Source organism: Vipera ursinii, assembly GCF_947247035.1.
Source record: "Vipera ursinii genome assembly, chromosome: 1".
Classification (NCBI taxonomy): Eukaryota; Metazoa; Chordata; class Lepidosauria; order Squamata; family Viperidae; genus Vipera; species Vipera ursinii.
Window position 1 is genome coordinate 87,404,877 of NC_139512.1, and position 13,771 is coordinate 87,418,647.

General features: G+C 40.7%; 1 protein-coding gene across 1 annotated transcript in view; it reads left to right on the forward strand.

Annotated features, from left to right (window-relative positions):
- Positions 1-1,837, forward strand: part of NAV2 (neuron navigator 2) — a 189,360-nt gene extending 187,523 nt beyond the window's left edge. Inside the window, exon 34 of the mRNA XM_083355147.1 lies at positions 1,074-1,837. Coding sequence (XP_083211273.1) covers positions 1,074-1,199 — 126 coding nt within the window. The 3' untranslated portion in view covers positions 1,200-1,837. The remainder of the gene's footprint in view (positions 1-1,073) is intronic.
- Positions 1,838-13,771: the final 11,934 nt, after the last annotated feature.

Consider the following 13,771-nt stretch of genomic DNA (forward strand, 5'->3'; position numbering starts at 1 on the left):
CATTGTAGAAATTGCTGAAATTTCCTATGGCTTCCTATGGAACTGCTGTAATGTTTGAAGCCCTAGAAATGAACAACAGGCTGTTTCTTCTGAACTGATGACATTGCCTGGCAAGTAGAAAAGTTGTAATGGCGTTAAACCATGTGGATCATCCAGTGTGAAATTGACACGATACTGGATTTTCATTGTTTATTCAACCAGGATGTCCAATGTGCATTTATTTTTTCCATATAGTTCTCCTCACGATTACAATGCAAATCAATGATGTATCCAGTTCTATCCTAGAAAAGAATTAGTTGTTAGGTCTATTTTGTTTGTCCTGTGGGTAGAGCAACTCAGTCTATGATGGGGAAAAAAAGATTAATGATTGGATTTTGCTGAAAGTTAGACAATCCCACTAAGTCAGGGGTGTCAAACTCAATTTCATTGAGGGCCGCATCAGCATTGTGGTTGCCCTCAGGGGGCCGGGTGGGTATGGCCATGGTGGGCGTGGCCTACTGGGTGGGCATGGCTAGAGTGCGTATGGCCTACTGGATGGGCATGGCCAGCTCTACATCGTTCGCATCAAGGGTGCCTATGGGGGCCTGGGCAGGAGTGGGACAGATCTGAGGGTCTCTGGCAGAAGGAGGGTCTCTGGGCCAGGACCAAGGCAGTGGGGGCCGTTCCCTCACTGTTTCCAGGATGGCTTTTTGAAACCACTTCGCGGGCCGCATCTGGCCCCCGGGCCTTGTGTTTGACATGTCTGCACTAAGTCATAAAGCCAGGTCCCTTTATCCTCTATAACAGTGTTTCTTCATGAGTGCACACACAACATGTTTTAATCTCTAATGTAAGGCTTTCCTTCTGCTGTGGAGGTCCTAGCAAACTGAGGAATGCCGATTTAAGGTCTCACAGTGATATCAGCAGAGCCAACAGTGAAAGCTTTGGATAGGCCTGGTGTGGCTCTGAGACCAGGCCAAACTGCTAACTGCAGAAGAGAGTTCATAAAAATCCATGTCTGCTTCAGTTGCCCGAGAGAGGCAGGTGACCATGACAGTCAAGTAATATGTTTTGTCCTTTCTGTATTTCACCAGATGAACATGCTGATGAGGTTGCAGGAGGCAGCTAATTATTCAAGTCCACAGAGTTACGACAGTGACTCCAACAGCAATAGCCATCACGATGATATCCTTGACTCATCCCTGGAGTCAACGTTATGAATAGAACTTAGAAATGGTTGTTTCCAGTGGTCCATCCTTTGCCTCCCTTAGAAAAAATGAATCACCAAGCCATGGAGAGAATTTACCTTGGTTCAGAAGGACATCTCAGTATTAGAGCTGCGAGAACAATACAGTCTCTTCCATCCTCTCTGCCTCCCTCATTCAGTGTCCAAGATGGGTGCAGGCAACCCAGCTGATGTTTTATATCTTGTGTTTTGTTTTCCTTAATAAGAACTGCACTATTTTTGTTTTTTATTTTGTTTTGTAGTTTACATTGCTGTGAGTTCACATGCCTACGACACTGAACACATTGTTTTCATAAAAACAACGGTGCTTATCTAGTTGTGTCTGTCCATTGACCAAACAACTTCTGCTTGTGAAGTGGATTGCCATTATCTCTTGATTCCCTAAACCTGCTCCAATATTTAAAGGGACATCTGGAGTAAATTTCATTACAAGGGTGCCGGGGAGGCGAGTAGAGGAAAAACTGAAGCGCGAGAGAATTGTGTTTAATTCACATAAGGTATACTCCATTAATCTCTGGGCAGAGTGAGTTGGAGGCAATAAATGGAGGGGGAAAAACACACCCATTCACCATCGAAGTTGTGAACCTAGGAAGCATTGTGCCACATCAGATCCCAAAGGGGAGAGGATCTCAGCTTTGCTGCTTCTGTACAAACTCATTTAATGGCTGGCTTTTTTCCAAGTCATATTTTTTCAGCCTAACCTCAATAATTCTGGTGCTGTAATAATTGCTCGCCTTGGCAATAACATTCCATAAAAGGCAAAGAGATTACAAATAGGGAAGTTTAAAATATTCACATATATAATGCAAAACCTAGGTCTTCTGCCATTTGAGACCATGATCCCTTGTTTTGGTTATTTCATTTGCTTTTATAGTTCCAAGCATTGGGCTGGAGCACAGTCGCTGTATATCTTTCTAAAACCATCTCTAAAGCTGCCAGTGTTAATTAAAGCAACAATTGTGGAGTGTTTTAGCCATGATCCCAAGTCTGGGAAAAACACATATAAGAAAAAAACCAAAACAAGTTGCTAGAATTTCTTTTCATATTTGCTTCAGAACTCTCTGTTGAAGTGACCTGGATCACAACATTTCTCTGCAACTAGAAGAAGTGCTTTGTAAAAAGTGAAAACAAAGCTCCAGTCTCTTTGTCTTTGGATTCAGCGGATGCCAGCCTCAAATACATAACACAGGAGTGTCATTCCCTCAAATCATTCGTTCGGGTTTTGGGATCATTTCGTAACTGTACCAAATGTTCCAGCAAAGCTCAGAAAAGAGAGTTGTCCAGATTGAAAAGAAAAAAAAGATAATTCCATTCTTCCACTGTATGGTACAGTTTCTTAGTTTTTTGTCCCAATGGCCTCATGTCCCATAGCAATCTGTTCCTGAAGTTCCACTCCTCTAAATCAGTGGGCCCCCCCCCAACCTTTTGGGCACCAGGGACCGGTTCCGTGGAAAGAGGTTTTTCCATGGACCAGAGGGGGCGTGGTTTCACGTGCTGGCTACATCCCGTGGATGGGGCTTCGCTTATTTGTGCAGCACAGTTTCTGGCATGCCACGGCCCGGTACCAGTCCATGGGCGGGGGGTTTGGGGACCCCTGCTCTAAGTGGCTTGTTGTGAGACATGAGGAAACTTCCGTTTTACTGAATAGTGTTAAGTCTCTTGGGGTTAATGGCATTCAGCTGTTCTAACTATTGGAAATGGCATCTATTTTTACTTGTCCTATATAGGCCTCCTTTCTGCACAAAGGATAAATGAGGACCACACCTAATGGCTACCCACCTCACATGCTTAGCCCTCCTTGACCTCCCTCCCTAATGTTTTTATATTCAAAGGGCAGGCAGAAATTATCTCTGGAGGTCCTTTGTCAGAGACAGCAGTGAGTGCACAGGCGTTAGCATGGAACCAAGGAGAAGCGATAACTTGGAGGAAGCAGCTAGGAAGCATGTCCTGCATATACAGTAAAGGGACTATTTGAATGGAAAGTGTGGCGGCTATTTGGTATTATGCTTTTCTAACATGACGTTATTCTAAGTGGTCACCCAAGGCCAAGGCAATCTTTGGTTTTCTCCCTTCTGGGAGGAAAAAGAGAACATCAAATTTCCTTGCCCCACAACTTCTCCAAGACCTGTGTAGGAATCTGTTATTAGAAAGAATAGGCTGCACGGTGTTGGAGATGGAGCAGGGTAACATACCAAAAGGAGCTGCAGATCCATTGTATCCAAAGCCCTCCAAGTTCCCAGTTCCCCCCACCCCAAGTTACCATCAACAAATTGGTTGACAATTTCCTGTAGTTCAGGAACCAGCATAGGATTTATTTCCTTGTTTTGGTTTTGGTCAAACATCTTTTATAAAATTGGAGGGGGGGCTGTGCTGGCAGGGGGAGAAAGTGTAGGAAAATGGCTCCTCTAATTTGAGCACTCAACAAGGCTGAAAATGGTGCCTTAGGTTCAAATTTCAAAGCTCTCTGAAAAAGGCAGGGCTGTTTTGCCAATTCCTTAGGGCCAGGCATTAGTATTTCTTCAGAATCAATTCGTATGAAGATATGGATAAATATCTTCTGGTCAAGGTCATCACATGTGAAATTATGGATAAATAATTAGCTTCAACCATCTGTTAACAAAACTTGGGACTGAACATTGTTGAATCTCTCACGATAATAAAGAGCCTCTTTTTATAAAAAGAAAGAAAGAAAAATGCTCCATTTTGCTTCACCAAGTCTTAAATAAAGGAAAGTTATTTCCGTAAAGCTTATTGGGTTTTGGTTTTAAACCAAGAGCCAAGCAGAGAACGTAACTCTGAGCCCTCTTTCTTTTCTTCATTTCAGAAGAAAACTGGGGAGGAAGATTAGAAAACTGTTTAGTGCTTATGCTAAACAGCGAGAAGATTCACAAAAATGTGGACACCAACTGGTGCCATTTAAAAAAAACAACAACCAATAGCTGTCTCAGGTTATACCTCAAACTAGAACCGAGGTTCTCAACAACACACACGCACACACAAAACACAAACACATGCAAGCCTTTTCAGCTATCTTTGGGTGCTGATTTTTTAAAAGTGATGCCTTACTGAGTTTCTACAGTTGTATTTTAATTCCATTGGTGTTGTAGTTTGTAGTCTTTTTAAAGAACTAGACAAAACAGGGCTATAGAAGTCATCTTTTGGAATACAATGATGTGAGTTGCTGTGGGTTTTGTTTGAAATGAGATATTTGATACCCCTAGGTTTTAAATATAACAAAAATCAAAGAAGAGGCATAAAAAGAGGGAAACAGCTTTTTAAGATCTCTATACATCAGTTTTTAAGGAACATTTTATTGGATGTTGTTTATTCAATCCAGGCAAAAGCAAATCTTTTTTTGTGGCACCGAGTGCCATCACAACTAAAAGAAAATTATTTTTTGTTTGTGTTTTAAAATATGCAGGTAGAATATTTACTACAGTTTATAGGATTTATAGGATTAATATGATGCAACAGACACACAGTTTTGCTACCATGACAAATTTACCAAGTGGGTAGCTTTTCTTATACCTCATGATTTCTGCTTTTAGTGAACTCAACCCATTGTCCGTTGAGTTTGTTGTGATCTTGCTAGCATTACATAATTTGTTTTAGCATAGCAAAATAACAGTGGGCATTAACTGTTGAATCAAGGGCGAATTCTTGAGTCTTTATTTTTCTTTACAAAATAGAAAAAAAAGTATAATGCAAATTCTAATCTGATTCCTGAAAATGGACTAGAGTAAATCATAATTCTAAAATGATCCGACTACTGTAATAGGTCCATCTAGCTCTTCAGCACCCTCCTTCCCTCCTGCTTTTTTTTAGTAAGAACCATGAGATGCTAAGAAATTAGAAAAGAAATTGCCATCTATGGAAATGATTGATTCCACTGCAGGAAGATGACCTGTGTATATTGCCTAAGGCAGGACTCTCCAACTTTGGCAACTTTTAAGACCTGTGGATTTCGACTCACAGAATTCCCTAGCCAGCAACTCTAGGAGTCAAAAGCCACACAGTCTTAATGTTGCCAAAAGGTTGGAGACCCCTACCCTAAGGGACAGTGGAAGAGTAAGGCATTTCCTCATCTGATTTGGCAAGGGGGCATACCAAGATCAATGTGGCCATCAGCTTTCCAGCTTTTTGTAAGCAGCTGTTACACATTGCACGTATGTTCTGTGGAGCATCTCCGCAGGAAGTCAATTTCCTGCTAGGAAAAGGGATTGTATCTATTTGTTCCAGACAAATCTGCGGTTGTTAATATAATAGGTTCTTCGTATCTCCATCTAAGGTTAAGTGAAGCTTCTCGGGTGTGCTCAATTACAAATTGATGAGAGCCTGCCGGTATGTCCCAATTCACAATCAGCACCTGGAGAGCACCAATATTCCCATTTGGCAACTTTGTATATAGAAACACTCAGGAAGTCTAATAATTCTGATCCAGAATGGCCACAAACCTGTGGAATAAGCAAACAATCTAGCTACATCATTTGCCAGGAGAGTGAAGTATATCATAATCTATGGAAACAAATATTTAGAATTTGTTCTTATGTATTCTTTCCTAATTCCTACTGCAAGCGATTTCCATTGAGATGCAATGTGTGAATACGTATTCGTTGACAACATGACTCCCTGTAAATGTATTTAACGTATGCAAAATGTCTTTTATAAGAAATGGTTCCATACTAATCATGATCCAGCCAGTTCCTTGTGCATGAATGCTCTCTGCTGCATATCCTGGGGGCAAAAGTTCAGCTGAATATTTCAAAGGAAAGGAAGCTCTTTTCTTAAAAAAAAAAAAGAATAAAAGAAATATGGGGATGAAATGATTGGAGAAATGGTTTTGAGTTGAAGATTTGCCTATATATGGCTACCTCAGGTGGCACAAGAAATGTTTGCTGGAATTGTAAGGCTGACAGAAATGACATCTAAGTTATGACCAAGGTTAGCAGCTAAGTTGATTCCCCCTCAGAGCCCTTGTTTATTGACACCTTTAATTGAGTCTGTCTGAAGTGCTGCCAGCTGTTCTGTTGCCATAAATAAAAAAGAATTTGAACTTTTCTTGATCTCTAATAAGAATTGCTGAGATTACTGAGAAATGATTCACATGGAATCTTGTTTTTTTTTTTTAAGTTATCACAAACTGTAACTTCTAAAACTTCGGAAAACAGGGTTGCCTGTTATGCACCTTTTTTAAACTAGTTCAGTTGAGGTGAATGTCTACCTTTTCCTTTTAAAATGACAACATATGTCATCCAGATTGCTTCCATTTTTGCTTTGTCCCCACCTCACCCCCTGCCCCAGTGCTCAAAGCTGGCAGGATTTCTTGTTGTTTTAGTACAAGACTATGCAACATTCCCAATAAGTTAGAAATTGGAACTTTCTTTTCTCTTTGCTACACAACTGCCTAGAATTGTGCAACTCCTATGTCACATGTTAGATGCAATTTTGATTTTAAGTTGATGCAGAGACAGGGAGGGGTTGGCTAACCTCCTTTTGGTATATTTTTCACACACACACACACAAAAATCCAACCTAAAACACTGTACTGTTAATACTTTTTTTTAATATATTGTGTCTTGAACTTTATCTAAATGTGGCAATTCTCTTTTAAGGAAAATGAACTCAAAAGCGTGGCTATTAAACAAAAAGTTGCTGTTTCGATCTAGTTGTTTCCAGTGGAACCATTTATGAAAAAAAGTTCTCTAAGATGTACATTTTTTTTCATTGTAACATAGAAATGTAAATAATTGATTACAAGTGCTGCATTTTGATGAATTTTTTCTAGCCATTTTTAAAAGAGAAAAAAACTAGGAATCGAGTATTTTATGTACAGTACGATCCCTTTCCCACACCTCTCTATTTAATTTTACATTTCCATTTAGGATTGGGATTTGCAACTGGCCTGTTTTGGATCATGCCATCCTTTGTTTCCCCTTCCCCTCTTCCTTCTTTCCTACCCATGTCCTGTGTCATGGAGAATAAAGCTAATGATTGTACCAGTCTTAAATTATTCATGATTCAATAAATTTGATGCTTATTTATTCAGATGTAATGCTTTTGCTATCCTTTTTATTACCTTAGGCCGCTACATCATCATCATCACGTTTAAAATATAATTTTAAATATAACTCATATGCCGTATAAATGACAATGCCTCTAGTTCATCAATCCAATATCCTTCTTTTCTAAATATTTTTATTTTGACGACATTAATATCCAAATGGAAAAGTGAGTAGTCCTTATCCACCAAGAAACATCTGCATGTCTGGAAGATGCCTCTGTCCTGATTTATATGGGCATCGCTAAAGAGAGATTAAATCAGGAAAAGCTCATAGTGTATATTTGATTCTTGAGTCACCATTCAGATTCCAATATCAAAGATATGTTGGTCTTTACCACTCACTTCCACAAATTATGTAGCCTGAAAAGGAACTGGATAACAGAGTTGGAAGGGACCTTGGAAGTCTTCTAGTCCAGCCCTCTGCTCAGGCATGCTGGCTGAGGAATTCTGGGAGTTGAAGTCCATAATTCATAAAAGGGCCAGGTTTGAAGACCCCTGCCCTATACCAGTTTAGACAAATGGTTGTCCAATCACTTCTTAAAATCTCCAGTGTTGAAGCACCCACAACTTCTGGAGGCTAGTTGTTCCACTAAATATTCTAAACTGGTGCGCCAGTTGCGACCCTATCTGGACCGGGATGCCTTGCGTACAGTCACTCATGCGCTCGTGACCTCTCGCTTAGACTACTGCAATGCTCTGTACATGGGGCTGCCCTTGAGGACCACTCGGAGGCTTCAACTGGTGCAGAATGCGGCCACGCGAGTTGTGTTGGGGGTCTCCTGATACTCCCATGTAACGCCTCTACTCCGCGAGCTGCATTGGCTTCCAGTTGCCCTCCGGGTGAGATTCAAGGTGCTGGTGATGACCTATATTGCCCTAAAGGGCATGGGTCCGGATTACTTATGGGAGCACCTGCTGCCGGCGTCAAATTCCCTTCGTCCAGTGCGCTCCCACAAAGAGGGCCTCCTCAGGGTGCTGTCGGTCAGAGAGTGTCGGCTGGTGGCCCCCAGGGGGAAGGCGTTCTCTGTGGGCGCGCCAGACCTTTGGAATCATTTACTAGTTGAGCTCCGGGTGGCTCCTGACCTTCGCTCCTTCCGCCGTGACCTGAAAACTCACCTATTTGAACAAGCCGGCCTGGTCTGATGGGTTTGGGGTATTTTAATTGTAATTTTAATTAACTTTTACTGTAATTGGGCTATTCTATTTAATTTTTATCTTAACTTTTGTATATTGTATTTTTATTGCATTTTATTGCCCTGTACACCGCCCTGAGTCCTTCGGGAGAAGGGTAGTATAGAAATTAAATTAATAATAATAATAATAATAATAATAATAATAATAATAATAATAATAATAATAATAATAATAATAATTCTCACTGTCAGGAAATTTCTCCTTAGTTCTAGGTTGCTTCTCTCCTTGATGAGTTTCCATCTATTGCTTCTTGACTTACCTTCAGGTGCTTTGGGGAATAGAACTGAAATGCATAATCCACTTTATATTACCCTCGGTCAGAGAAGACTATTGTAGGATGATCAGCTGCGAGGGACAGATGACAACTACTGAATCTTAATTTAAAACTCTACAATCGTTGAGAAGAAGTGGTATCCCAATTTGTGTCCTCACTGTCAAATCAATATTGCTGCTATTATTACTTTTCTGACAACACCATTATGAGTTAGGTAGACAGTCAGGTTGACCTAACAGATTGAATGGCCTTTTAACTGTTTTATAGGTGTTATATATTCAAAGCTCATATATGCAGAATATATATATATATTACATAAAGCACAGGAGATTAAAGTATATCATTCATTCATTGGACAAAATATGACAAACAAGGTCTTGAGTAAATTCATTTTTTAAAAGTTCTTACTATAACAAAGATAGAAGGACATAGAGTTGACTTTACAGCCAGAAACTAAATGGAATTCATACAAGCATACAAGCAAATCTATAGTCCCCTTCTTCCTGTGTCAGTATTCAAAGATTACATAAAGATTACTTTATGACTTATCTGTGCTACAGTTAATCTTTAAATTTTAAAAACAAACAAACCCCGTGCCAGTAATTAAACAGTGCTGACTGTGTCCATTCTGTCATAGAGATCTTAAGTGTGATCATGAATCTATGTAAAAAGGACGATTCAATCCATCATGAAACAGACTTAATGTACCAATTAAAAAGGTAAAGGTAAAGGTTCCCCTGCACATGCGTGCTAGTCGTTTCTGACTCTAGGGGTCGGTGCTCATCTCCGTTTCAAAGCCGAAGAGCCAGAGCTTGTCCGAGGACGTCTCCGTGGTCATGTGGCCAGCATGACTAGATGCCAAAGGGGCACGAAACGCTGTTACCTTCCCACCATAGTGGTCCCTATTTTTCTACTTGCATTTTTACATGCTTGGCAGAAGGTGGGACGAGTAACAGGCGCTCACTCTGCTACGCGGCACTCGGGATTTGACCCGCCAAACTGCTGACCTTCTGATCGACAAGCTCAGTGTCCTAACCCAATGAGCCACCGCGTCCCTCAGGAATGTACCAATTAGCAGGAGCATATTTAGTTCTGAACTGAGCTATCTCTCTCCCTGACAGAAAGGATGATGTTAAAACTCACCAGGGAGAAGACTATCCTAGGCAACAAAGAAACATGTTGGTCAGTTGTTGTTGTTGTTATTTGTGAAGTCATGTCCGACCCATTGCTTCCCCATGGATAACATTCCTCCAGGCCTTCCTGTCCTCTACCATCTTCTGGAGTCCATTTAAGCTCATGCCTACTGCTTCAGTGACTCCATCCAGCCACCTCATTCTCTGTCGTCCCCTTCTTCTCTTGCCCTCAATCTTTCCCAGCATTAGGCTCTTCTCCAGTGAGTTCTTCCTTCTTATTAGGTGGCCAAAGTATTTGAGTTTCAACTTCAGGATCTGGCCTTCTAAAGAGCAGTCAGGGTCCCATCATAATGGCAAGGGATTCTGCTGCAAACCTGAAGATCAGAGACAAGGGCACTTTTTCAGGCTCAAGACAGAGACCTCAAACCTGAATGGATGAGTTTAATTAGACTTTTTTTAAAAAAATATAATGTTTTATTGATTTTTAACATAATCACCTCAATATTTGGTAAACAGCATGTTGTCTGGGTTTATATTTAAAAAAACAATAGCAATTAATTTCTATAATTCTATAGTCCATATAATGGCTTTGCTTGATTTTCTATTCTTCTTCTTCCAGTAATATTCTCTTTTAATTATTTTTAACCAGTCTAATTCAATTCTATTTTTCCCAGGATGATTAATATCTATCCTATAAAGTCAAGAAGGAAACAGAATATTTTTTTTGAGTAGGAATTTATTTATGAAATTTAGTTGCCGCCCATCTTGGATCCAATTGTGGGTGGCTTATGGCAGAATATGGAGGTGAAGCCTCATGCAAGCTAAAAAGGAGACAGCTCAGATTCCAAGTGTAATAGTTAGATACACTTCATAGTTCTTAACTAGGACTTGGTCCTGAATAAATCAATCAGCTTTTAATATTGGTTTTTAATAGTAAGTCTCACAATTTGCTCAGATTTTTAAAAAGGCAGACTGGGAGAAAATACTGAATCATTCCTGGCTTCAAGATTTGGACTATACTGACATGGATCAGTCTTTGGGGATCTGGAGAAAGGGTTCAATAAATGTGTATAGAGAGGCAGGACTGAGACCCATTAATCAGTTTTTTTGTCTAAGAGCTCAGCTGGATTGACATCTCCCTTAGTTGTTTCACTCTTTTTCAGGACAAGTTTATGGATCTTAACAAGGGCCCCAGGTGGCTTCTCTGGGCTGTTAGACAAGGACAATCCATGAAAATGTGAATCATTTTGATTATAACTGAATAGCACACAGACCTCATAATCAGACTAGCTGACCCTCAGAGTATGTTGGAAAGATCATCTACCAGATGCCAAAATGCTAAAGAATTCTTATTTCTGATCATTTGGACTATTCTTCTGCAGTTATTTAAGTGAGCTGCCATTTTTTCTTATTTAGCAAGGATGTATAGGACTTTTCCAAATCAAACACTAGCCCCTGCACGTGGTGGTTATTACTAGCTCTATAGGCCATGAACATTTCTACTAGTTTCACGTTACCTATAATCACATTCCAAATCAAACCAGGATTTGGAGCTGGACTCATAACTCTTGGTGGATACATTAACCCTACAACAAGTGCAGCTCCAGCCCAGCATGCTTCACATCCTTAAATTCTCTGGTTTCTCATAAGAGAAGGTCAAAGTGCTCTATGGCTCTCAGGAGGGAAGGATCACAGCTTCTTAATACCAAACATCTATTTTAATGTCATCATTCTGTAAAACTTGTGGGGAGTTGTTGGGCATGCAGACTTAGAGAACACTACTGTCGTCATCGTACTTGAGGGCCATTGTGCCGATTCCAAGTATAGCTGAGACATTTGGCAGCATAAAAGTGACCTACAAGAAAGACTGATTAACCTTGGTTTAGCTCCCTCCTGACTCAGAACGAAGTTCAAAACAGCAAGATAAAAATGCAATAGAAAATTATGGAATTTGGACACTCAGTACAAAAAGGCATTCAACAAGGGGCTCCATCCACTCTAACCAAAAGCCAGGTCTTCAAAGCCTTCTGGAATATCGTCAGGATGGGAGCCCCAGAGATCTCAGAAGGGATCTCTTTTCAGAGAGCAGGTGCCATGACAGTGAATCATATTTTCTGCATGCTGATAGAAGCTACTGCTAGACCATGGTATCAGATGGCACTGATAGACCACTCTGTCAGCCCATAATGGCCCAGCACACACCATGGGAGGTGGGTGGTCAGTTAGGTAACCAGACCTTGTGCCATGTAGGGATTTGTGTTGATAATTGGCACCTTGAAGCAAACTGATAGAGCCAGTGCAGCTTGTGGAGCATGGATGTCACCTGGGCATTCGAAGGCGTGCCCATCACTCCCCATACCATTGCATTCTAAACCAGTTGAACCTTCCTAGTGGATCTCAAGCACAGCACTGTGTAAAGTGCTTAATAATTTGAGCCATGGGGTGACTAGGGCCTGAGTGGCTATCTGAAAGGGCACTCAGTCTAGGAAGGGGCACAACTAGCACAGCAGATGGAGCTGCACAAAGGCCTCCTTGGCCACAGTTGTCACCTGGTTTTTGAGCAGGAGCTGTAAATCCAAGAAGACCTCCAGAATGCACACCACTTTTGAATGGGGGAAGTGCTACCCATCCAAGTTTAAAGACAGAAAATTCCATGTTTAGAAGATGATTGCTTTCCACAATTGCTAATCTCTTTTGTTAATATTGTTGTCCTTGACAAGAACACGAATGGGATAGCACTGAGTTCTGTTGTTGTCTTTGAGACGAAATGAATTCTCCTTGATTATTCCACTGCCTTCCATTATTTGCTCAGGAGCCTTTCTGGAAGAAACCTTGAACTCCCCTATTTTAAATGAGCAATTTAAGGCAGGGGTCCCCAACCCCCGGGCCATAGCCCACAACCTGGTTGTGGCCTGGTCAGAACCAGGTTCATGAAAGCAGTGGACAAGTGCATGTGTGCATGCACGCGCGCACAGTTTTGCTTGTGTGTATAGCAGGAGGGTGGGCAGGCAGATGAGCACATGCACACAGCTTATGCAAATGGAGCTATGCACACACGCACTTGCCCACCTCTCATGCTGAACTCTTCCCCACCATCACCAGTCTGCAAAGCCAGAAAGGTTGGAGACTGCTGATTTAATGTATAGAAACCTATTTAGTGTTAATTTAGTACTACTAGTTATTTGAAATAGAAGACACAGATTCAGAATTTAGGAGACACTAAACCATGTTTGGGTCTGCAAATATAATTTCTGCCCACTACATCTTAGACATAGTTAGAAGGACTGGTGGTTTGGCTAACATACACAACTCCCTGAAAAGGAACTCATCTTCTGAGAATGAGGATGCAAGTCTTCCACTTTCCACAATTCAGGCAGTTCTAGTAGATTGTATTTATCACTTGGAATAAACTATGTACTTATACTTTGCGTATAAAGTCCTTGCAAGTCTTCGAACTTCAGTTCTTCAGATGTGTAGAACCAGGTTCTTTTTTTGTCCCCTTCTTCTTTTTCCATAGCTGGCTTATTTGGAGTTGCTTATCTAAGTTAAACAGAATATCAGTATACAAAACAAGCCAATACAATAGGAAAATCACTAATGTTGACTGTAGCAAATGACCAGTTCCTTTGCATTTTACAAGTCTGAGAGGAATTTTAAACAAGGTGTCTTAACTAAAACTGACCATTAGATGGCACCAAACACAAGTGAATTGAAATGGCTATAACAGTCTCTTCTGACAATCTATATTTGGATAAATCTATATTTTAAAAAAAAACACATTTCCAACTCTTGTATTCCTGTTTTAAAGAGGATCAGAATGGAACGATGTGGTGGAGTTGAGCATTTCTTCATAAGGCAGTGCTCCGTGTTCTTTGGAGGGGAGC